The sequence below is a fragment of the Gopherus flavomarginatus genome, chromosome 1, assembly GCF_025201925.1.
Source record: "Gopherus flavomarginatus isolate rGopFla2 chromosome 1, rGopFla2.mat.asm, whole genome shotgun sequence".
In the NCBI taxonomy this organism is placed as follows: domain Eukaryota; kingdom Metazoa; phylum Chordata; order Testudines; family Testudinidae; genus Gopherus; species Gopherus flavomarginatus.
In genome coordinates, this window is record NC_066617.1 from 116195845 (window position 1) to 116218989 (window position 23145).

At 44.4% G+C, this 23145-nt stretch overlaps 1 protein-coding gene across 3 annotated transcripts in view; it reads right to left on the reverse strand.

The window, feature by feature from the left end:
• The window catches only part of KDM5A (lysine demethylase 5A), an 80526-nt gene that overhangs the window by 30159 nt on the left and 27222 nt on the right, over positions 1 to 23145 (reverse strand). For all 3 annotated transcript variants that reach the window (XM_050917953.1, XM_050917940.1, XM_050917946.1), the window contains 8 exons: positions 22550 to 22731; positions 19211 to 19373; positions 16280 to 16399; positions 15254 to 15448; positions 14943 to 15124; positions 14558 to 14682; positions 14092 to 14242; positions 6222 to 6339 (listed from right to left, as the gene is read on the reverse strand). In XM_050917953.1, coding sequence (XP_050773910.1) covers positions 6222 to 6339; positions 14092 to 14242; positions 14558 to 14682; positions 14943 to 15124; positions 15254 to 15448; positions 16280 to 16399; positions 19211 to 19373; positions 22550 to 22731 — 1236 coding nt within the window. The remainder of the gene's footprint in view (positions 1 to 6221; positions 6340 to 14091; positions 14243 to 14557; positions 14683 to 14942; positions 15125 to 15253; positions 15449 to 16279; positions 16400 to 19210; positions 19374 to 22549; positions 22732 to 23145) is intronic.

Genomic DNA, 23145 nt, shown 5'->3' on the forward strand with positions numbered 1-23145 from the left:
GGCCAGGTAAGTCGCTCTGGTGGAGGCTTTCCTATTACCCAGCAAGACCTGCTGAACATGGGCCAAGCAGGCCTGTTCATCCGCACTTAGATATGCAGCAGCCAAGCCATCAAGTGCAGCACTGCCAGGTTCAGGTGCAAAAGGCTGCCATGGTTCTAGGACAGTAAATCCAGCCAGAGGAGTAGCTACAGCAGGGCCGCTACCAAAAGGTTTGACAATGTGCCAAACTTGTGCTGGCAAGGCCACGCGGATGCTATTAGGATAATCTTTACCCAGTCCTGCTTGATCTTCAAAAGGACCTTGTGAATCAATGGCACTGGCGCGAAGGCATACATCAGTGCCCCCGAGCATGGAATGAGAAAAGTATCTGATAGGGAACCCCTGTCCTTCCCCCAGACTGAACAGAACACGTGGCATTTCCTGTTCTGCCTGGGCGCAAACAAGTTCACCTTGAGAGTTCACCTCTGGTTGAATATTGCTGACCATCTCTAGATGGAGCAACCACTTGTGGTGAAACAAGAAGGTTCTGCTGAGGTGTGCTGCTAAAACACTCCTGGTTCCGGGCAGGAGCGCGAGTACCAGATGAATGGCATGTCATTCACAATATCCTAAAGGCAGAGCGCTTCTTGGCAAAGGACCGATGACCTCACTACACCCAGCTGATGTAATATGTTGTGGTATTGTCCATCAGGATCTGCACCACCTTGCCCTTCAGGAGGGGCAAGAAAGCCATGCAGGCGAGGCAATCTGCTCTGAGCTCCCTGATGTTGATATGGAGCGTCAGTTAATCACACAACCAGCGGCCCTGAGTGCTTATTTCTCCCAGGTGGGCTCCCCAGCCCAGGTCCAAAGCATTGGAGATCAGGGTCAACAACGGGGACACAAAAAGAACTTCTTCCAACACTGACCCCGGGTTCAACCACCAATCCTAATGTGATCTGGCACACTCACTGCCTGGTGCAGGTCATGCCTGTTGGGGCTATAGACCAATGCCAGCCATGACTGTAGGGAACGGAGATGGAGCCAAGCATGACTGACCACATAAGTACACGTGGCCATGTGGCCCAACAACCGCAGGCAAGTGAGAGTCGTGGTGAGCTGGTGATTCTTGACATAAGAGATCGCATCCAACGCAGCCTGAAAACAAGCTTCTGGAAGAAAGGCTCTGGCTCGGGTGGAGTCGAGAACTGCCCCAATGAACTCTATTCGCTGGACTGGCATTAAGGTGGCTGTCATGGTCCTTCAAATGTGATCGTCCCAGGCACTTGAGGCAGCTGCTGTGAGGGTCACTTATAGGCATAGGTCTGTTACAATCCATGCAGGGATTAAACCTCAGAGACTAAAGGCATGCCCCACCTGAGGAGAAGTCCCCACTGGAACTAACTTCTAACTACAATTAACTACTATAAACAAACTATTTACAAGACCCTAAGACTCGAAGTTAGAAGAAATGAAACCGCTAGTCCTTGCTATGCAAGAAAAGGCACTCTGACTAACCACCATGGGCAGCAAGAAGGAACTGGGAAGGTGTAGGGGCGGCAGCGCCCAATATGCAGATGCAGCAGATGGCCCTATGGATACTGCTAAGGCAAAAACTCCATGACTGCGCACATGCACACACCTAGAAGAACTTCTGCTACAAATGCTGAAGTTGCTTGTGCTCTTGTAGAATGTGCTGTCAGGACAGGCAGAGCAGGATCCTTTGCCAGGTTGTAATATACGGGGATGCAGGACGTGATCCATGACAAAATTCGCTGGGATGAGACAGGAAGACCTTTCATCTTGTCTACAATGGCCATGAATTGTTGATCAGTTTTCTGAAACAGCTTAACCCTTTCTATGTAATAGGCCAGTGCAGCTTTAACATTTACCGAGTGGAGCCTTTGCTCTTCCCTGGTTGGTATGTGATTTTGGATAGAAGAACATTAGAGGAAGATAGTTCTATAGCAATCAGGCTGTGAAACCACTTTTGGAAGGAAAGCTGGATGAAGACGCAATTGGACCTTGCCCTTGAAGGATACAGTGTATGCTTGTTCTAATCTGAGGACACGGATCTCCAAGACTCTTCTGGAAGAACTGGCCACTAACATGGTCACCTTCCTGGACAGGTAGAGCAGGGAGCAAGTCACCAGTGGCTCAAATGGGGGTCCTGTCAGTTTTAATAATACCAGGTTGAGGTCCCAGGGAGAGATTGGTTGTTCCACCTGGGGTACAACCTCTCAAGGCCCTTAAGAAACAGATTACAGATGCTGTTTGAGAACACAGATTGGCCATTTACCCAGGGATGAAAGGCTGAAATCATGGCAAGATGGACTCTAACAGACGCCATGGTTAGACCTTGTCATTTCAAGAGCAGTAAGTATCCTAGAATAAATGGTACCGATGAGAGCATAGGTGAGACACCCTTCTGTGCAGATGAGACAGAGAATCTCTTCCACTTTGCCAGATAAGTGACTGTAGTGGATGGCTTCCTGCTCCCTATTAGGACTTTGCGGTCATGCTCAGAGCATGATAAGAGCTGAAGGGCTCAGCCATGGAGCTTCCAGGCCAGAGCTGGAGTGACTCAAGGTTCAGGTGATGCAAGTGGCCGAGGTCCTGAGAGATCAATCCTTCTATCGCTGTACCTAGACCTGGTGTTCCCACCGAGAGATCGAGGAGAACAGTGAACCAATGCTAGCAGGGCCAGCCAGGGGCTATCAAGGTGACTCGTTTCTCTCGTTTGATCCTCAGCAGGACCTTGTGTATGCGAGGAATAGGAGGAAAACGTGTAGAAGAGATGAGCTGTCCAAGGAAGGAGAAACCAGGACTATGCCTACAAGAGAGAAGAACTGGAGACACTTCCTGTTGTGCTTTGTGGTGAACAGCTCTATCTGGGAAGTTCTCCACCTCTGGAAAATGGCTTTCACGACATCTGGGAGAATGGACCACTCGTGGTGGTCACAGAAGGATCTGCTGAGGTGATCCAATAGTTCATTCTGTGACCCCAGAAGATAGGAGGTCCTGAGGTGGATCGAGTGTGCTATGAAAAAGTCCCACAAGCGAAGCACTTCCCGACACAGGGGAAAGGAGCGAGTGCCTCCCTGCCTGTTAATATAAAACAATGCCATCGTGTTGTCTGTGAGAACTGACACTTTCTTGCTGGAACATCTGGCAAGCCAAGAGAACTGCCTGAGCTCCCTGACGATGTGTAGAGCACGCTCTTCCGGAGACCAGAAGCCCTAAGTTCTAAGGGAACCAAAGTGAGCACCCCAGCCCATCACTGAAGCATCCATAACAACAGATATAGATGGTTGGGATCGCGAGAATGGGACTCGCGAGTGCACAGTCAGTAAGTCTAACCACCAGCTGAAGGAGACTACCACTGACAGGGGAGCTGCGATGACTGTGTTCAAATAGTGTGTGCTCGGTGAGTATATGGACACCAGCCATGCTTGTAGAGGTCCAAGTCAAAGTCTTGCATGCTGCACCACGTAAGTGTACGAGGACATGTAGCCCATGCATGTCAAGCAATTGCTTGCTGTCATGATGGGGTGAACACTGAGGCTCTCTATAAGCATCACTATTAACTGGAACTGTCCTTCTTGGAGGAAGGCTCTGTCTTGAACAGAATTGAGGATAGCCCTGATAAACTCTATCCTCTGAACCAGGAAAGAGGGTAGATTTCTGCATATTCATCAACAGACCTAAATCCTGGAATGTTGAATGGATTAACTTTATATTGGACTCCACCTGGACCCTGGTCCAATGCACTTGGTAAACACTTTCAGGACCACCAACAGGCCAAATGGGAAAACTGTGAATTGGTAGTGCACGTGATTCATAACAAACTTGAGGAACTTTCTGTGTCCCAGAAAAAATATCGAAATGTGGAAGCAAGCGTGCTTCAAATCAAGGGTGGCATACCAGTCCCCTGGATCCAAGGAGGGGACGATGGAAGCCAAAGAGACCATCTGCAACTTAATCTTATTCATGTACCTGCTGATCTTTTGAAGGTCCAGCATTAATCTGAGATCACCGTTGGCTCTTGGGATTAGGAAATAGCGGTTGTAGACCGCTGGGGCCCCTTAATTTCAGAGGAATATCTTCCATGGCTCCCACCCTAAGGAGCCACTGCAACTCTTGGGCTAGAAGTTGCTCATGAGAATAGTGCCTGAATAGAGACAGGGAAAAAATGAACTGAAGGGTATATTCTATTTCTATCTTGCTTAGCACCCAGAAGTCTGTCTTGATATAGTCCCATGCCCAACAGAAACGGGATAAACAGTCCACATATGAAGGGGAGCTTGGATCCAGGTTCTGTGCTGGTATGTTGTCCCCGAGCATCCCATCAAAAGGCCTGCTTGGAACTCCCAGAGTGTCGGGGAGAGGAGGAGCATGGACTCAGACAAAGATTGGGGAGGCCTTCATCTAAAGTCCCTGCTCCTCTTCCTGTGAGAGTCCCGTCAGACAGCTGGCAGAAAGATTCGAGAGGCTAGATGAGGTTTATAATGCTTCTTCATGGGTGTCTGGATATAAAGACCTACGAACTTCAAGTTAGCCCTGGAATCATTTAGGCCATGTTGCTTGGAAAAGATTCCAAACTGACAGAGCGAAGTGCCCTCAAAGGGAAGGTCCTGCAGAGTCTGTTGGACCTCATGAGGCAGGCCCAAAGATTGAAGCCATGAGCTCACTGATGTCGAGGTACTTGGTGCAGAGTCTCAATGTCTCAACGCCAAGGGAGGTCTTAGCGCTGCCTCCATTAAGATGGACTTCAGCCTAACATCCCAATCTTTTTTAGTGGAGGGTTTAAAGTCCCTACAGATCTTACAGCACTCCTGCACGTGAGCTTCCCCGAGGCACTAAAGGCGGCTGGAATGAGGAGTTGCTCAAAGGCATAGACTTGTTACAAGAGGCACAAGTCTTGAAGCCCAGTGACCGAGGCATATCCTGGGGTCGAGAATAAAATGGAGAAATGCTAACTACTACCAGAAACTTTACTATATACAATAATAGACAGAAAAGTCCACTGAGAAAAGTACTTGTAAAGCAAGAACAGTAGTTCCAGCGACCATCATGGGCAGTAAGAAGGAACAGAGCGCGTGGGTCAGCAGGGGGCTTCATACAGGTGCTCTGAGCATGTGACTCCAGAGCATATCAGAGCTGACCCGACAGATGCCACTGAGGGGGAAAAGAAATTCAGCAGCTGTGCACCCTATACTGGAATGGACATGTACAAGCACTTGAAGAATCCCAAGTTTGAGTCAGCACTTTTGAGTCTACTCCTCAGGCCCAGGAGTGTCATGGCAAATATCTACTTGTCTTAAATTAGAAGTTAAACGATGAAAAATCCCATTCAGTCCATCACCCTGCCACTGAAGAACTGTTAATGCACTTTACTGTTTTGTCTGATCTAGTTTTAAATCATCCCAGATGATGAGATTTCCATCATTTCTGTTGAGAGACTATTCCACAAGCTTCTGGGAGTAAGTCTTCCCTGCAATTCAGTTTAAGTTTCCCTTTAATACCTTCTCTTTACTCTTAGCTAGGTCCCCTCAAACCATTCTAAATAGTTCCCCTCCTTTTCTTGGTGTTTACACCCTTCAAATATTTGTAGATTTTTGTTCACCATTATCTCTTAACCAAGCTCAGCACACTTGGCAGTTTCAACCTTTCCTCAAACCAATGCTCTCTAGCCCTTGACATTTTTCTCTCTCAACTTCTTCCACTTAGTCAGAGTTTTCCTGGTAATGTGGTGCCTAGAACTGAAAACAGTACAGGCAAGTACTGTAACTCTATTTGTACCCCATACCAGGTGATGCATACATACAAAAGTGCCAGACAGCTTCCCATCCCCTTGGGATTAAATAGGATGATATCACATTCCAAGTGATAAAACAGGAGATAGCAAAAACTTATTCATTTTGCACTTCTTTCCATCTGAGTTAAGATCATTTTTCATGACCTTTGTCACCCAGTCAGCCAAAGCACAGTAACAATGCCCATACTCTGCTCAATTGCACCAAAGCAGATTGATGGAAATCAGAAAACCTTCTCATTAGCTAAGAAAGAAGAAGCTTGGAGAATAGTATACTTCTGGGACAGATGTGAGGGGAAAAGGGACAGCAAAGAAAAATCAGAAAGGGCAAAACTACAGGAGGGGTAAAATTACTCTGCACTCTATACTGGGAAACTTCACCTGGTGTCACAAAACCCAGTCCCCAAACAATGGATGAAAAACCTACCTTTACTTGTCGGGCCTGGCTAATGACACATGGAAGGCTGAATAGCTGCTGGACAAATGCTTTCAGCTCCTCCACCGTCAGCTTGGTCCGAGTTCTCCCACTATCTGGGCTCAGCCTGCTGTATGAGCAAAGAGATGCAAAGTTACAAACAAGATTAGATGAAACGGGGCAACATTCACTTGAGTGAGCTCCAATCAGTAGAGAGTTTCATGACTATCAAGAAGTTTAAGTCTCATCACTTCAGTGTTCATGGGACCGTACATTGAATCTCCAGTCAATTCTATTCACAGGCACCACAGAGCTCCCAAATGTTATTAACAAGGAGCCAGTAAAATCACCGTCATCTTCGGCAACATGCTCCCTGTAATTCAATGACAGTTTCTACTGAAGCGAACACAATGTATCATTACATCAGGAACATACCTAGGAGGAGACACTACTGGCAATAAGTTAGGAGAAGCGGATGTGGTAAACAGAAGTTACTTATCTTACAGAATCTGGAGCTTTTTGAGATGCTTTTGTTCACACAGATCCCACATGCAAACCTAGCAACTTTTAGCCAGAAGTGTGTCCTTTGGGGCTGCATATGTGCCCTGTGCACCCTCGTGCCACCACAGTGAGAGGTTAAGAGGAAGCTGTCACAAACAGCACTCAATTCCTTCACTAATACAGAAATCCAGAGAAGGGCTCCTTATCAGTGGTGAAGAAGGGTGGGTCCTAGGATATGTGTGGACAAAAGCATCTTGAAGAACTTCGGTAATTGTAAGGTAAAGAACTGCTTTTCTTTACAAGGTAGGTGATTGGAATCCTATCTAAATAATGACTGTAGAACTGCCCTGCCAAGCTGCACATGCGGTCAAGAAGCTATCACAGTGGAGTTGTGATTAATAAATGCTGCTCTACAATTTAAGAAATAAGGACCCCCTCTGAAACGAGGCATAGATGTCAACTTTGAAGAGCATACCCTAACTCGTGAGGGACCAGGTAGTTTACTCAACTAGTGAATTTTCATGCAGTCTGCATCCCATTTAGAAAGTCAGAGGATACAGCCTGCCCCTTATACTTATTACCAAAAGGTACAAGAAGTCAAACTGATTTTAAAAAATGCTTTTTCTGGAAACTTAAAAAATCGTAGTCCTGAGACTGTCCAGTGTGTGGAGCTTAGTTTCTGCAGGAGAATCATGAAGCTTAGACAAAAATACTGTTATTTCGTTTAAAATAAATTCAAGCGACTTCTGGTAAAAATTGTGGACATAGCCTGAGCATAACTCTGCCCTTGTGAATCACATTATACGGAGGGCCAGACAAATCATGAATTTTGTTCACCCTGCTGACTCATGTCGCAAGAAGGAACAGAGTGGCGGTTGGGACGGCTCTGCCTTTTATATCTTCTCTCTTTAAGGGGTGTGAGGGTGCACAAGAAGCACATGCAGCCTCAATGGACACTGCCAGCTAAAAGATTCTGGGCTTGCGTGCATGAACTTAAAGCAGGATCTGTGTAGATAAATGCTTGAAGAATTCTACTCTATGTTAGTTCCAGCCTCTCATGGCCCAATGGTCCCAGCAAAGATTGGGCTGCCACTATGTCAGATGCTACACAAATACATAAGATAGTTCCTGCCCTAAGAACTTATAGTCTTTTATTAAAAAAAGGACACCTTACAAGAAAATGAACAGAGCAACGGGCACACATCTGGTTAGTAGTTCATTTGTTTTTAAATAAACTGATTCCTCTTCATCTGTTCAAACAGATGCCATCAGGACAGACAAATTTTGGCACTGTGATTCCATGTGCTCTGGGAATGCTCCTAAACCTGTATGCTTTGAGCAGAACTTAATTGCAGTTTTATTTTTTCTTATCAAATAAAATTGTGCTACAAGATAAACATGCAATTTTAAATCTAATGGATGTTAACTGGAAGCTGAATAAATCTGAGGACTTTGGCTAAGCAGAGCACTAATAATTACGAAATGATTGGAACCTCCAAAACCGAAATCCAAAAAGCAAATCAACAATTGAAGACTGGAGTACTGATTTTGTAAGCCTGGCCACCATGGGAAAGAGGAAGTTACTCTCCTTGTGCAGTAAAGATGGTGCTTTGAGATGTGTCCTTCTATGGGTCCTCCACTATAGGTGTATCTATGTGCCTGCAACTCTGATTGGAGATTTTAGATATCAGTGTCCGTTTGGCCCACACAAGCACTCTCCCTCCAGGCTAACTAGCGCTGCATAGGTGAACCACGTTCAGTTTCTTCTCCGCTGCAGAGCCCCTATTGAGCATCCAAAGTAGAGGGGAGAAGGGTGGGTCGCAGAGCACCCACAGGGACATACATTTGAAAGGGGAGGGACGAAGCTATCGGGGCTATGTTTGGAATTACACCAGACCCGGAATCATCTCCATTTCTGCAGGTAAGTGCGATGAGTAGCCAATTTTCTACTGTGTAATAAAACTTCTTTCACCTCCTCAGAGAAGCAGCTCTATATGTTGGAACGATGAAGAAGCCATGCCTTGAGCCAGAAGATCTGTAGGCTGGGATAGAGGATTTGCTTGTCATTCTGGGAGAGGAAGAGGAGTGAGTTGAAAAGGGATTGGTAGATACATTACTAGCTGTGCCAGATATAGGTACTACGTTTGTCTCCGCCAGGTGGAAGTAGTCAGTATAACTTTTGCTTTTTCTCTCTTCATTTTTATCAGGACCTTCGTCAGCAGAAGGAGTGGAGGTAAGGTATATAGAAGGACTTTATCCCATGGGAGAAGGAGAGCATCTCCTAAGGAGCATTTCCCGAAACTGGCTCTGGAGCAATAGAGTGGGCATTTCCTGTTCAGGTAAATGGCAAACCAGTCAACTCCTGGAGCTCCCCAGTGAGAGAATATGCGGTGGAGCACAATTGGGTTCATTTTCCATTCATGGTCCTGTAAGAACTTGCAGCTGAGACTGCCGGCTGTTATCTTCCTGGCAGGTAAGCAGCTGATATGACAACATTATGGCAAATGCACCAATTCCATAGTTATAGTGCTTCTGTGCACAGGGAGACTGATCTGGTGCCCCACTGTGAATTTATATAGAGCACGCACGCACGTTATGTTGTCTGTCGTGATTTTGTGTGGTGTCTTTGATTAGTGGGAAAAAAAGTGTGTGCGAGTATTTCTAACCACTCTTACTTCTAAGCAGTTGATACGGAGAGTCAATTTTGAGGTGACCATTTGCACTCAACCTTGCAGTTGTTCAGGTGGGCTCCCCAACCTATTAGGAATTCATCCATTTTTAGAAAAAAAGTTTGGGGTTGTGCGAATGGGACCTCTGCACAGACGTTCACTGGGTCTTTCCAACATTCCAGGGAGTGCTTGACCCTGGAGGGTATTCACATTGATTTATCTAGCCTGTTCTTGATTGGTATGTAGACAGACCTGAGCCATGCCTGTAGACATGTCATGTGAAGTCTGGCACGAGAGATCAAAATGTGCATGCCGCCATGTGTCCGAAAAGCTGGAGACAATGTCAGGCTGTCATCTGTGGGCTGGCTTTAACTGTCTCTACTAGTGTGGGCAGGGTGTGAAATCTGTCACAGGAGGAACGCTCTCGCTGCATCAAGATAGACCCCTATAAACTTCAAGCACTGTACTGGACTTGAGGTCAATTTCTGAGTGTTGATTTGTAAGCCCAGTTGTGTGAATGTTTATCATCTTGTGGGTGGCCTGTAGGGCATCGTTCAAGGAGCAGGCTCTGAGGAGATAATCATTCAAATATGGATAAATCACGTTCCTCAAGGTCCACAGATGGGCCGCTACTATGGAGGAGACCTTGGAGAATACTTTGGGTGCGGATAAGAAGCTGAAGAGAAGCACCCCGTATTGATAATGATCCAGATGGAAGATAAACCTGAGGAATGATCTGTGGAATGGTTGGATTGATACACTGAAGTAGACATTCTGTAGGTTGATGGCCGAGAACCAATCTCCCTGTTCCAGAGATGGTATAATCCAGGGGTTCTCAAACTGGGGGTCAGGACCCCTCAGGGGGTCGCAAGGTTATTATGGGGGGGTTCACCCCCAAACCCCATGTTGCATCCAGCATTTGTAATGGTGTTAAATATATTAAAAAGTGTTTTTAATTTATAAGGGGGCTCACACTCAGAGGCTTGCTACGTGAAAGGGGTCACCAGTACAAAAGTTTGAGAACCACTGGTATAATCACTGCTGGTGCAACCATCTCGAATCTTTGTGCCTTCACGTATTCGTTTAGTGCTCTTAGATCTAGTATGGGTCACCAATGTCCATTTTTCTTGGGAATCAGGATATATTGGGAATAAAAGCATTTGACCCTGAGGTGCAAAGGAACTGGTTCTAGGGCCCCGAGGCAGAGCAGGTAATCTACAGTAGAACCTTAGAGTTACGAACACCTCGGGAATGGAAGTTGTTTTGTAACTCTAAAATGTTTGTAACTCTGAACAAAATGCTTTGGTTTACAACTGAACATTGACTTAATACAGCTTTGAAACTTTACTATGCAGAAGACAAATGCTGCTCTTGACCAACTTAATTTAAATGAAACAAGCACAGAAACAGTTTCCTTACTTTGTCAAACCGTTTTTTTAAACTTTCCATTTGTGTTTTTTTTAGTAGTTTACTTTTAACACAGTACTGTACTTGCTTCAGTCTCTGCCACTGTTTGACTGTGTACTTCTGATTCCAGATGAGGTTTGTGGTTGACCGGTCAGTTTGTAACTCTGAGGTTCTACTGTATTTCCTGTCTTATCAGTCTCTTGTGATAAGGGTCTCTGAAGGAGAACAGGGAGGGAGGCAAAGTGGATAGAGTACCCAATGGAAATGATTGCCAAGACCCATCTTTCACAAGTTACGTCTTCCCAATTTCAGAGGAAAAGAGCAAGGTGACATCCAAAGAACATGGGAGGTCTGCAGGTCGCAGCTGATGTTGCGGGGAGTGGTCTCCCAAGGCCTTGACCAAGGCGTCAAAACTGATGTTTTGAAGTTGAAGACTGAGATGTTGAGTATTGAAGAGCTGACAGTTTACACTTCTGAACCCTAAGGCCTCTTTCTCTATGGCTCATAGCCATATTCTGGTGTTGGGCACTGGAGCAGTTGGGATGGCTGGGAACTGAATTTCCTCTTCTGTCCCAGCGTGTAGATCCCTAGTGAGCATAGAGTGGCTCTGGAGTCCATTAGAGTATAGAGTAATAAATCAATCTTATCCGCAAAAAGTTTGACGCCCTCAAACAAGAGGTCCTCAACTGTGATGTGTACCTCCTTCAGCAGTCCTGAGAGGTGTAACCACAACACCCGTAGCATCATGACCATTGTCGACACTGAGTGGGCTGCTGTATCCACAGCATCTAGCACAGTCTGGAGTGCCATTCTCAGTACCAACTGCCCTTCATTTTTGATGGCCTGAAACTAGTCCCACTGTGCTTCGGCCAGTGGTCAATAAAAGCATTCAGTTTAGCAAAATTCATGTGGTCATATTTCACCATTAAGGCTTGGTAATTCGCAATTCTGAATTGTAAAGACACCGAGGAATAAGCATTCCTACCAAATAAATCAAGTATTTTTCAGTCTCTGTCATGAGAGGTGATGCTGGCCACAGGAATTTACCACATCCACAACAGAGTTGGATTGAGGGGGAGAAAAAAGGAGGGAACATAGTACTTTTTAATCGGCCCTTTTGCATGTTGGTGCAATAGAGGCTGGCATGTACCAAATGACCTTAACAAGAGCTAAAAGCACTTTGTTGACTGGGAATGTGATTCTCAAGGAGGAAGAGGAGGTATGCAATACGCCCAGTAGCTTATGGTGGGTATCTTTCACCTCCTCGAGTGGAATTTGAAGTGTGTATGCCAACCTCTTTGTTAGATCCAGAAATAGCTTAAAACCGTTCAGAATGCATGGTGGAGGGGGCATCACTGCCTTATCTGGGGCAAAAGAAGGAGCTATTCGTCATTGGTGTAACCTCCTCTTCAAGTCTGGCCTTTGGCTCCCCAAGTAGCCTCCTGAGGTTCTGGGGCTCTGGATACAGAGGCTGATGGAGACCGTCTTGATTTCTGGTGGGAGACATCAGACACTCGAGAAGTATGGTGCCTGTAGGCTGCCAACGTATCCCACTGTGGCCACTGGGGAAAAGGGCATGGGTGGTGGTACCCAAGGTAGCCATATCAAGGGTGTTGAAGCTCGGACCGAGGATGCAACTGGGAGGGCTCTGGTGTGAGGCTAGTGAGTGGATATCCTCCTGGTCACTGAGTCCTTGCTGGATAGCAGTGGAGAAAACAAAAAGACTGGAAGTGAATGACCAGATGCTGGTGATGATTCCAGGGATTGAGAGGTGCTCGTTACCAGAGCCCCGGTACCAAAAAGCAGGACTCCAGAATCTTTGGTTTTTCAGTACATACTTTTAAAAATTAATAAAAAGTGAATAGAAAAAAAACCTGGTGCCTGACTCCACATTTTCCTTGAAAGTATTAAAATAGCAGATTTGCTCTGCTTTAACTATTTTTATCTCTGTCTCTTACTTTTTTAAACTATTTTAAAATGTGTGTGTGTGAGAGAGAGAGAGAGAACTGGTAGTGACCACTATGTTTAGGTTGCCATTAGAAAGGATTCTTGAGAGTCTCTCACACCTGAATTGTTTGCAGGAAACCTATGATATGGAGGATGTCAGTCCTCAAGCTACAGAAGCTGTTTTCTTTTTCCTTGAAACTCCTTTCAGCTTTGGCTAAGATATAAACTGCTAAAAGTTAACATTTCCCTTCCCTCCCTTGCATTCCTCAGAAAAATTCAGTGGCCTGCCAAATTAATAACTCCAGCTGATACCATCATTGCAGCACTAGCAAAGTCGGAACATACAGGGAACACCTGGGTACTGCCGGAAGAGGTAGGCATCTGGGGGGCAGGACAGGGCAATACAGTATCTCTGATGCTGCAAATAAGCAGAGGGCTGTTTCCCATTTCCACTGGTGTACTTCACTCACACTTACACTTTTATGTTGTTTAACCTTAAATTTTCATTACTTTTACATTTTTGTTGATCTGTCTCTTTCCGTGCAACCCCTTCCATGGTTAAGGCTGCGAATCATTCACAGAGGTCACGTAAGTCACGGCTTCTGTGACTTTGTGACCTCCGTGAATTTTGCAGTGCTAGTGCGGCTGACCCCAGGACCACCCCAGCAGCTGGGGAAACCCAGAGGCCAGGCGCACCAGCTGCTACTCTGGCAGCCCCAGGCAGCTGGTCTCCAGCGCTGCCCTGGAGCAGCAGTCTGGGACCAACAGTGATGGGGCCACAGGCCAGCCCCAGCCTGCATCAGAAGCGGCCAGGGGGCCCTGGCTACCCTCTTCCCAAATAGGCGTTGGGAACACATGCCACCGCCTCCCCCTCCCCACCAATGGCAGGGGGCCCTGGACCGCCCCCAGCTGCAGCGGGGCCCCAGGCTGTCCCCCCGCACCCAGCAGCAGTCTTCAAGAGCGCCCCCTCCCAGCAGATAAGATTTAGTCACAGGTATTTTTAGTAAAAGTCATGGACAGGTAACGGGCAATAACAGTCGTGACCTGTCCATGTGTGGCCTTATCCATGGTCATTGAATCCCTAATCAGCACCCGCACCCTCACCCCCACCTCCCTCGTGCTTCCATAGTTCAGTACAAAGTTCAGCAGCTTGTTTATCAGCAGAAAATCTCAGATCTGTGAAAGTATGGTCCTCTACCACAGCATTCCTGCCAGTACACTGTCACCCCACCATCGGACAAAGAAAATGGTGGGCTTCTATCCATCCATGCTGGAAGCCTCAGGGGCCTTCCACTTCAGCATCTGAGTGGCAGGAGAAGGGTATAAGATGACATACATTGAAAAGCTCCTGGCCTTACCTGTGTTTTTGCTTTTTGCTCAGAAGCAGCTGTGCCACCGAAGCACAGGTCTCTGCCTCTTTCACAGCATCTCTGAGCCTGCGGAAGAGATCATTCTCTGGATACTTCCTATCTTCAGCATCCTCCAACATCACTCTCAACTCAATCACATCTGCAATAATAGGATACAAGTAGTCTGTGCGCAAAAATTAACGCCATCTTAGTCCGTTTCACTAGTCCCCAAACAAGTTCCCAACATGCTACCTAGATCTGAAATGCACAGCAGCAATGAAAAGCATCTATCTAATATTTGTGCGACTTTCAATTAGATCCATCTCTCCACTTCCACTAAGAACATCCCTCCTTTCACATAGCTGGAATACCCCACCTCAATCCAATACCTGTGTCACTCACTGGAAAAATGGGCTCAACAAAGGGGGAATTCCCCCAAACAAACTGCTACAGTGTACAATAATGGAAGTCTGACCTTTCTTGTGGTTGAGGTTGGCAGCCAGTGCCTCTGTAACTCTACTGACCCAAGTGTCGTAGGACTGTGCTCTAACTTTCACTCCATACAGAAGAGAAGGGAGGTCCTCTAATGGATACCGGTACCTGTAGATAAACAGGGGAAAAGTGCAAAAGCATTAAACTTCCTGTAATACATAGAACATCAGTTTCTATTCAGAGAGATCAACAGATGAGGGTTAAGAAGCTCTATATTACACCAAGATTTCTTGGCCTCATGGGAAATGAGGCGGCTATCCCTGCTGGTTAGAAAGAGGTAGATAAAAACAACTGCTATATTCACCATAAGTTTCTGGGTAACAGGACAGACTGCACATGGGAAAGGAAAGACAGGGAAACTTGTGTACCTGAGACACTTTTTCTGCATGGGACAGGGACACAAGTCAGTCGGATGATACAGGCATACAAGCCGCTCAGGATTACAAGAGCAAGTAAGAGCAGACAAGAAGCATGTGGTCCTGCAGGCTGCACACTGACGCTCATCATCTGGAACCAGTTCAAACACCTCCTCTTCTGACATCAGCACTCCCTGACAAAAATTTGACACTTGATAAGGACATGAATCAGAGAAATAGCACACTTTCTTTCAAGAAGTCTTCTATTAACCCTGCACTGCACCAACAGGACGAAAAGCAGGAGCTGCACTCATGGTACTCACCATCTGTACAACTGATTCCCTTAAGCGTGTTTCCTCCTCTGTCATGAGAGTCATTTCCTTGCAGACCATGGCAGCAAGCCCCACATCCAAACACTCTGGATCTGCGGCCATCTTGAAGATCAGCTCCTCGTGGGAGAAGACGCAATGACGCCTTAGACGTCGGTAGTGATTCACACACTGACGTCCAATGGGAAGCTAGGAAATGCCAAGCAATAACAAGGTCATTATTTGGGGGCATGTTCCAAGGGGCTGTCCCACATCTCCCCATTCTGCCTCCCTCAACAAGAGTTGGGAAAAGGAATACTTAGAAATACATCAACTAAGGAACAGTGTCTTTATGGACGTAACCAATTATAATGGACAAATTGCGTCAGTTATCAAAGACAACGTCTCCAGAACCTACAGAATGAGAGCCATGCTTTGCATCTTTTTTTAAATATACAAAAAGCTAATGGACGTAGGTATATGGATTACTGAAGCCCAATGGGTTCATATTTTAGACTAAGCAAAAGGAATCTTATATAGCTAGTTACCAAAGTGAGCCCCGCATCTGTATCTAGCTATGCAGTGTCATGAAACAATAGGGGTTTAGAGCTAAAGCTTATAGCACTAAGAACTGCAGTAACTGGCCACAGCAAGGGAAAGGGAGAACACAGCTGCAAGCATTTCTCTCTGGGGTTTAGCACAGTGGGTTATCTATTCTACACAAGTGCAGAAAGGACATCTGCATCAGAGAGCACCTCAGAAGCCCTAGCAGTTAACTGAAGTGTGAATCGTAAGGATGAGTTCAGACACATGCTTAAAAGAAAGCCAATATTCATAGTTGTCAATTAGAAGCTATTTAGAATTGATTTGTAAGCCCGACAAAATGCATTTTTTGTGATGGAAACTCGAATGACTTAACCATTGCAGTGCCAGGTACTGCTGTAACATGTGAGATTACTATCCAGATAAACAAGTTACTAATATTCTCTTAATAAAGGCCAGCTAGCAGAGACATGGACAGATATGTGCAACAGAACGCACCCAGTCTGCAGTGCAGAAGTTCACGGCCTCAGCAAAGTTGTAGCCCTGGTTAAATCCGGAGTGATAAGCACGAGGAAAAGTCACAACAAACTCACCAGCGCACTGATTGGTCCTGTACACCTAAATACAAATCAGGGTGGGGGACAGGAAGAAGAAAACTGAGATCGGCAGCAGAAAGTTAAAATAATTCATAAAAAAGGACACCGTGAAACCATCTCCTTTCACCTGTAGGAGACAACAGGGAATTTAGCTAAGGCAGGATAGATTAGCAGGGTGTTTAACCTTTTGAAAATTAAATCCTCTTGGAGAGCCTTATTACAAAAGGTTGAATAAATCAATCAGCAGTTAAGGCCCATCACAGGGCTTGTCCCTTTTGGGATTCAGGTAGGTAGTTTCTCTACTATCAGTTAGTGGATCTTCACTTAACCCTTCATACCACAAAGTTTAAAAGCCTCTGGGAAAAAGAGTACACTTTGCTTTGTTTGGACATCTGCCAGAGATGTAATTTAGCCTACTGAAAGTGAATGGTAGTGACTTAAAGGGACAATTCATATTTTACAAAAAAGTAGATTTTACTAAACCTGAGAAATAGAAATGTTTTCATTATATTTTTAAATTCCAAAGGAATTTAACTACCTTGTACCCCATTGCTACAATTTTGCATTGTAGAGAACCTGAAAATGAAAATGTTTAAAATAAAAGTGGATCTATGAATCTGACTTCACTGATTTTCACTGGCCAAGCTAACTAAGAAGCAAACAGCAAAAGCAGTGTCCATGACTTTTGAAAATATTTCAGTTTTAATAAGCTACATCATCAATAGTAATGAAGGAAACAAAATCTGTTTACACAAGATTTTAAATTGACAATGTTCCATTAATTTAGTTCGTATTACAATATTTTCTTAATTCCAGATTAAAAAGGGAATGGACATATATATTGCTATCAAGAATAGCCACAGTTATAATTCATGCTAACAAAAATTTTCCAAGAGATACTAAACCTCAAGCTTCAAGACTTAAATCAAACTTAAACTGTTAGAGATCACGAGGAGTCCTAATGTGGGCGTCGATTACCTCACATCTGCCTATAACAGGGTTTTTTACACTTTCCTCTGAAGCGTCTGTTGCTGGCCACCCTCAAATACTGGACTATGTTAATGGTGACATTTAACCAAAGCCTAGTGGTTAATTACTATTTAATTAACATATTGAATTTAGATATCTGGTTCTTCAACAGCTGATAACACAGGAACAAAAATCAAATAATTATGATGTAAGAACATAAGAACGGCCGAACCAGGTCTGACCAAAGGTCCATCTAGCCCAGTATCCTGTCTACCAACAGTGGCCAATGCCAGGTGCCTCAGAGGGAGTGAACCTAATAGGTAACGATCAAGCAATCTCTCTCCTGCCATCCATCTCCATCCTCTGACAAACAGAGGCTAGGGACACCATTCCTAACCCATCCTGGCTAATAGCCATTAATGGACTTAACCATCATGAATTTATCCAGTTCTCTTTTAAATGCTGTTATAGTCCTAGCCTTCACAACCTCCTCAGGCAAGGAGTTCCACAAGTTGACTGCATGCTGTGTGAAGAAGAACTTCCTTTTATTTGTTTTAAACCTGCTGCCCATTAATTTCATTTGGTGACCCCTAGTTCTTGTGTTATGGGAATAAGTAAATAACTTTTCCTTATCCACTTTCTCCACATCACTCATGATTTTATATACCTCTACCATATCCTCCACTTAGTCTTCTCTTTTCCAAGATGAAAAGTCCTAGCCTCTTTAATCTCTCCTCATATGGGACCTGTTCCAAACCACTAATCATTTTAGTTGCCCTTCTCTGAACCTTTTCTAGTGCCAGTATATTTTTTTTTGAGATGAGCAGACCACATCTGTAAGCAGTATTCAAGATGTGGGTGTTCGATCAATTTATATAAGGGCAATAATATATTCTCAGCCTTATTCTCTATCCCCTTTTTAATGATTCCTAACATCCTGTTTGCTTTTTTGACCGCCTCTACACACTGCATGGACATCTTCAGAGAACTATCCACGATGACTCCAAGATCTCTTTCCTGATTCGTTGTAGCTAAATTAGCCCCCATCATATTGTATGTATAGCTGGAGTTATTTTTTCCAATGTGCATTACTTTACATTTATCCACATTAAATTTCATTTGCCATTTTGTTGCCCAATCACTTCGTTTTGTGAGATCTTTTTGAAGTTCTACACAGTCTGCTTTGGTCTTAACTAGCTTGAGCAGTTTAGTATCATCTGCAAACTTTGCCACCTCACTGTTTCTCTAGATCATTTATGAATACGTTGAATAGGACTGGTCCTAGGACTGACCCTTGGGGAACACCACTAGTTATTCCTCTCCATTCTGAGAATTTACCATTAATTCCTATTCTCTGTTCCCTGTCTTTTAACCAGTTCTCAATCCATGAAAGGACCTTCCCTCTTATCCCATGACAACTTAATTTACATAAGAGCCTTTGGTGAGGGAGCTTGTCAAAGGCTTTCTAGATATGCAGTGAATACATTTGTTCTATATCATATTTTATTTACAGCTTTTTGAGGGTCTTTTTGCAAGAGGTTTCTCTCTTGATCGGATGAGCCACTTAAGATCATTTAATAGTGAGAACCCACTAGGGGAAACGTAACTGAATTCTGCTACATCTACACTCACTTCAAATTTCACACTGAAGTCCTTCAGCAGAACATTACCTCCTTCTACTGCAGCATGCTACAGAATTAGATGAAAGACCACCCCTTATTGATTAACTGGATCCGAGGGATCACCATAAGAGTTCTTAAAGCTATTCCAACACCTCATAAAGAAAATCTGTCACAAAGTGAAAGGTATATAAAACAGGCAGTGAGTTACAGAGGTATGGAAGAAATTCTCATGTACTACTCACAGGCACACCATGTTCCATCAGCACATTGGGGTTCATGATGGTGACAAGCTGATGCAGGAGATCAGGCTGTGACTCAAACAGTTCAGGAGCCAACTCTCTCATCACCTCCTCTAGTTGTTCTGCTGCATGAGAGGGCACTCCATACCAGGTCTTCGGCTCTCCCCTGGCAGAAAACATAGCCCACAATACACATTACCTAAAGGAAAGTGAGGATGTCATCCTAACGCAAGGTGTGTCAGCTAAGGACAACTGCACCTGTATTTCCCCTCAGCAATGGCACCCACTCTCAGGCTTCCAACTCCCCAGACATTGCCTTTCTTGGGTGCAGATGTGCGTCTCATTCCATTTTGATCAGGGTATTTTCAGGTAGCACAGTTCCCTGCCACACCTTCCTGTGTTATTCCAAGCCAAGACAGGCTATTTAAGCACACCTGCTCACTTTCTCTTCAGAGATTTATAACAGTGATTGGCAACACTTATAAGTTACCACACAGTTCTTTCTATGCAAACTTATTTCATTCTAAAGGTGGAAGCACTACAGAGAACACATTAAAAACAATAAAAGAGCCTATACACATGCTAATATGCTTACCAGAGATCACCCCAACCCTAATATGGGCTCTGGCTGGAGCAGTCCTTCCAGACTCCACCCAAGGGGTTTCTTTTGTGTTCACAAGTTTATCACAGCTTCAGCTCAGAATAAGCACATTCATAATGTTTAGCCCACTCTTTATACTTCTCATGGGGTCTCAGATCTGGAGTTTCCAGAAGCAGGTAATTAGAAGACAATGGGTTTTCTTCCCCAGAGCATAGCTTCAAAAGGATGGATTCAAGTGGATCACATTTGCATCCCCCTTCCCCAGGTACTTCCTAGGAAATCCACTTCACAGAGATTGTTCCAAAAAGCCTTCTGAAGTTCCTAATACCTTCCAGCGATTTCATTAGTCAGTCTCCTAGAGAAGTTATATACATATAATTCCATAACACACACAATTGCATTTTTAATACAAAGGATCCCAAAAGGTATTAAACCTAATTCAATAAAGTCCATTTAGGATTCTGTCAGTGTTACACAAGATATGCTCCAGTGATTTCACTGAGCCTCCCACCGCTCTCCCTTTTCACGTGGCAAGAAACAACATTCTCAAACTCACTTTCTTCTTGGGCTAAAACAAACACAGTGTTCTAACTTGACAATTAAGTGAATTACCTCCAGAACACAATTCATGGCTGCATTTTCTACCATTATCTGACAGAGTACCAGCAGGCACTTTGCCACGAGAAGCCTAGGTGAGAAGACAGATGCCAAATATCATGTTCTTCAAGGAAAGGGTTCCTATTTTTTCCTCCAGACAACTGACCGGGTTTTATCAGACTAAGATCTTAACTGCAAAGCTACTTCCTAACACCACGCACTTACCCAGAATAGAGTTTAGGATGGGTGTGGAACAGTCCAAACTCTGACACCAGCAGAAGATTGCACAACTGCATCAGAAGTGATGACAATGGCACACAAACCTCAGCATTCCAGCAAGGAGATGCAGCCACCACTTTGTTACACATAACCAATTACTGGAAACCACTGTTCTGAACCACAAGAGAAAGATAGCTGACTGGGATACCTGTGGCGAGATTTATACACCTAGTGACAGGTAATGTGCCTAATATGTTAAATATGAAGGGGGGTTGGGACAAACAGAGTGAAATCCACTGATAAAAACGAGTAACTGCAAAACAAAATTACTCATCTTTCAAGTCTTAGCACCACAATGCTCTATACTGGCCTGAGAGCCCAAGAATTTGTCAATGGTTTTCTGCCACTCAAAATATTATCCACTAATTCAGAAGTGCAAGCAACTCTGTCTAAATACCTCAATGTTTGTCTAGCATTCACTGTCTCAATACATTGCAAAATTATTCAGAAGCCAGCCAAAAAGCTAAGAAAAATAATGATTCCTGAAGTCTTCAGTGACACCTGCTAGTAGGACAGAACCAGTCCAATCCCACTAAGCAAACCTTCCCCTTACATCTGTCTGGGCTCTTGAAACTCATCAGCTGGCACCAAAGCGCAGCACAATGATCTGGCTCATGGCATGCTGAAGCCAATAACCGAACTCTAAACAAAACATTCTGGGCTGTTGGTTACTAGCAAACATACTTCTCCAGAAAACTACAATAACAGTTCAAAGGCAAGTTGACTGTTACAAGATGTACACACAAGCACACACTTTTCATTTAGAATAGGGGTGCTTCCCACAGCTTACCTCTGAAAACTGCTCCATTATTACTGAGCCTGGACATGGGGAAATTGCAGTATGAGTGGTCTGTTTGCAGTGAATCTGGTGGTTGTTTTTTAAATAAAAATCCAAACACCAAAACATTTTGGGAGAGCCTAACATCAAGTTAACATCATTGTGAGATTCCTATTTGGAAGCAGTGTGAGCACCACTACATCAATATAGAGCTGCTCAGCTATTTGCTCTCATGTAATATACCGTACATACTCGTTCGTTTAGAAGTCGACGCACCAACATGGTTAGGTAAAAATAGCAAAAACTGTATGACCGATTAATAAGCTGACCTTACATTTCAGGGGCTGGCAAACGTTAGCTCCTGGCCTGTCAGGGCAAGCCGCTAGCGGGCCTGGACTTTTTGTTTACCTGGAGCATTCACAGGCACAGAGCCCCTCAGCTCCCTGTGTCCGCAGTTTGCTGTTCTCAACCACTTCCCACAGCTCCCGTTGACTGGGAACGGCAAACTGCGGACACTGGGAGCTGAGGGCTCCATGCCTGCAGACGCTCCAGCTAAACAAAACGACAAAGTATTAGATATTCAATCTGATGATTCCATAGAGTTTAAAATCATCAAATTTTGGTGTAGACTCATTTATAAGCCAACCCCCGTTCTTTGATGCATCACTTTTTTACCAAAAATATTTGGCTTATGAACAAGTACTAACTTCTAAACTGCATTATAAAGTAGTTTATCATTCAGCCAATAGGATTGCTTGATTAGATGAGTGCACCACGACTTGCTAAGAAAGGATGTCTGTAGAACAGAATTTTCCATTGTTACTGGTGATGGTGTTTAAACATCTACATGTAACCAAAGGGTTAACACTGAGGTGCCTTATACAGTGATATCTGCATCCATCTCTCCTATTAGTGTCAGTCTCATTCTAAGGAAATGAGCTGCTTATCTCTCTTATGGGCCTTTGGTCTCAGACAAACAATAATAAGAATGGATATCACCAGGCACAGGTATTAAATGAAGAACTGTATCAGTTAAGAGCAATCAGGGCAGTGCAAGGAAAGAGGGTGACAGGAAGAGAGATCGTACCAGTGCAGGTAATTGATGGAATAGCTCCAGTGGTCCTCAATGTGCCAGCAGAAAGAGGAGAAGCACATCCCTACATACAGCCAGGGCACCTTCATGCCAGAGATATCTGCATTGATATGAGCGAGGACTGACTGTTCCAACACTGGCATGTTATTCAGGTTCCAACCAGAAAGTGCATACTCCTGCCAAAGAAAGAGAGAAAGCTGTGAAGTCAGAAGACCATTCAAATACTCTAACAAGCCTAAGGAGAAGGTAGCCCTCAGGATAAATGGAGCAGCCTACTAATTTATATAGTAACCTTTGATTGGTATTTTGCCATGCTGAAGCTTCAGAAGTGGGAAGTATTTCTTTATATCAGGCACTTAATCAAGTCTTCCAACTACTCCTTAGACCTTAATCTAGCAGGACTGCATTGAAGTAATTCTCTCACTAGATACTGGTTTAGATAGAAACTTAAACACGCTTAAGGTACTTTCACTTTTCCCTGTTCTTTTGCTCTAAGTAAAGCACTGGACCCTACAAAGTGGGTGACAAATGACATCTGCATGATATCCTGAAGACAAAATTCAAGCCTGGAACACACTTCAAAGAAATCA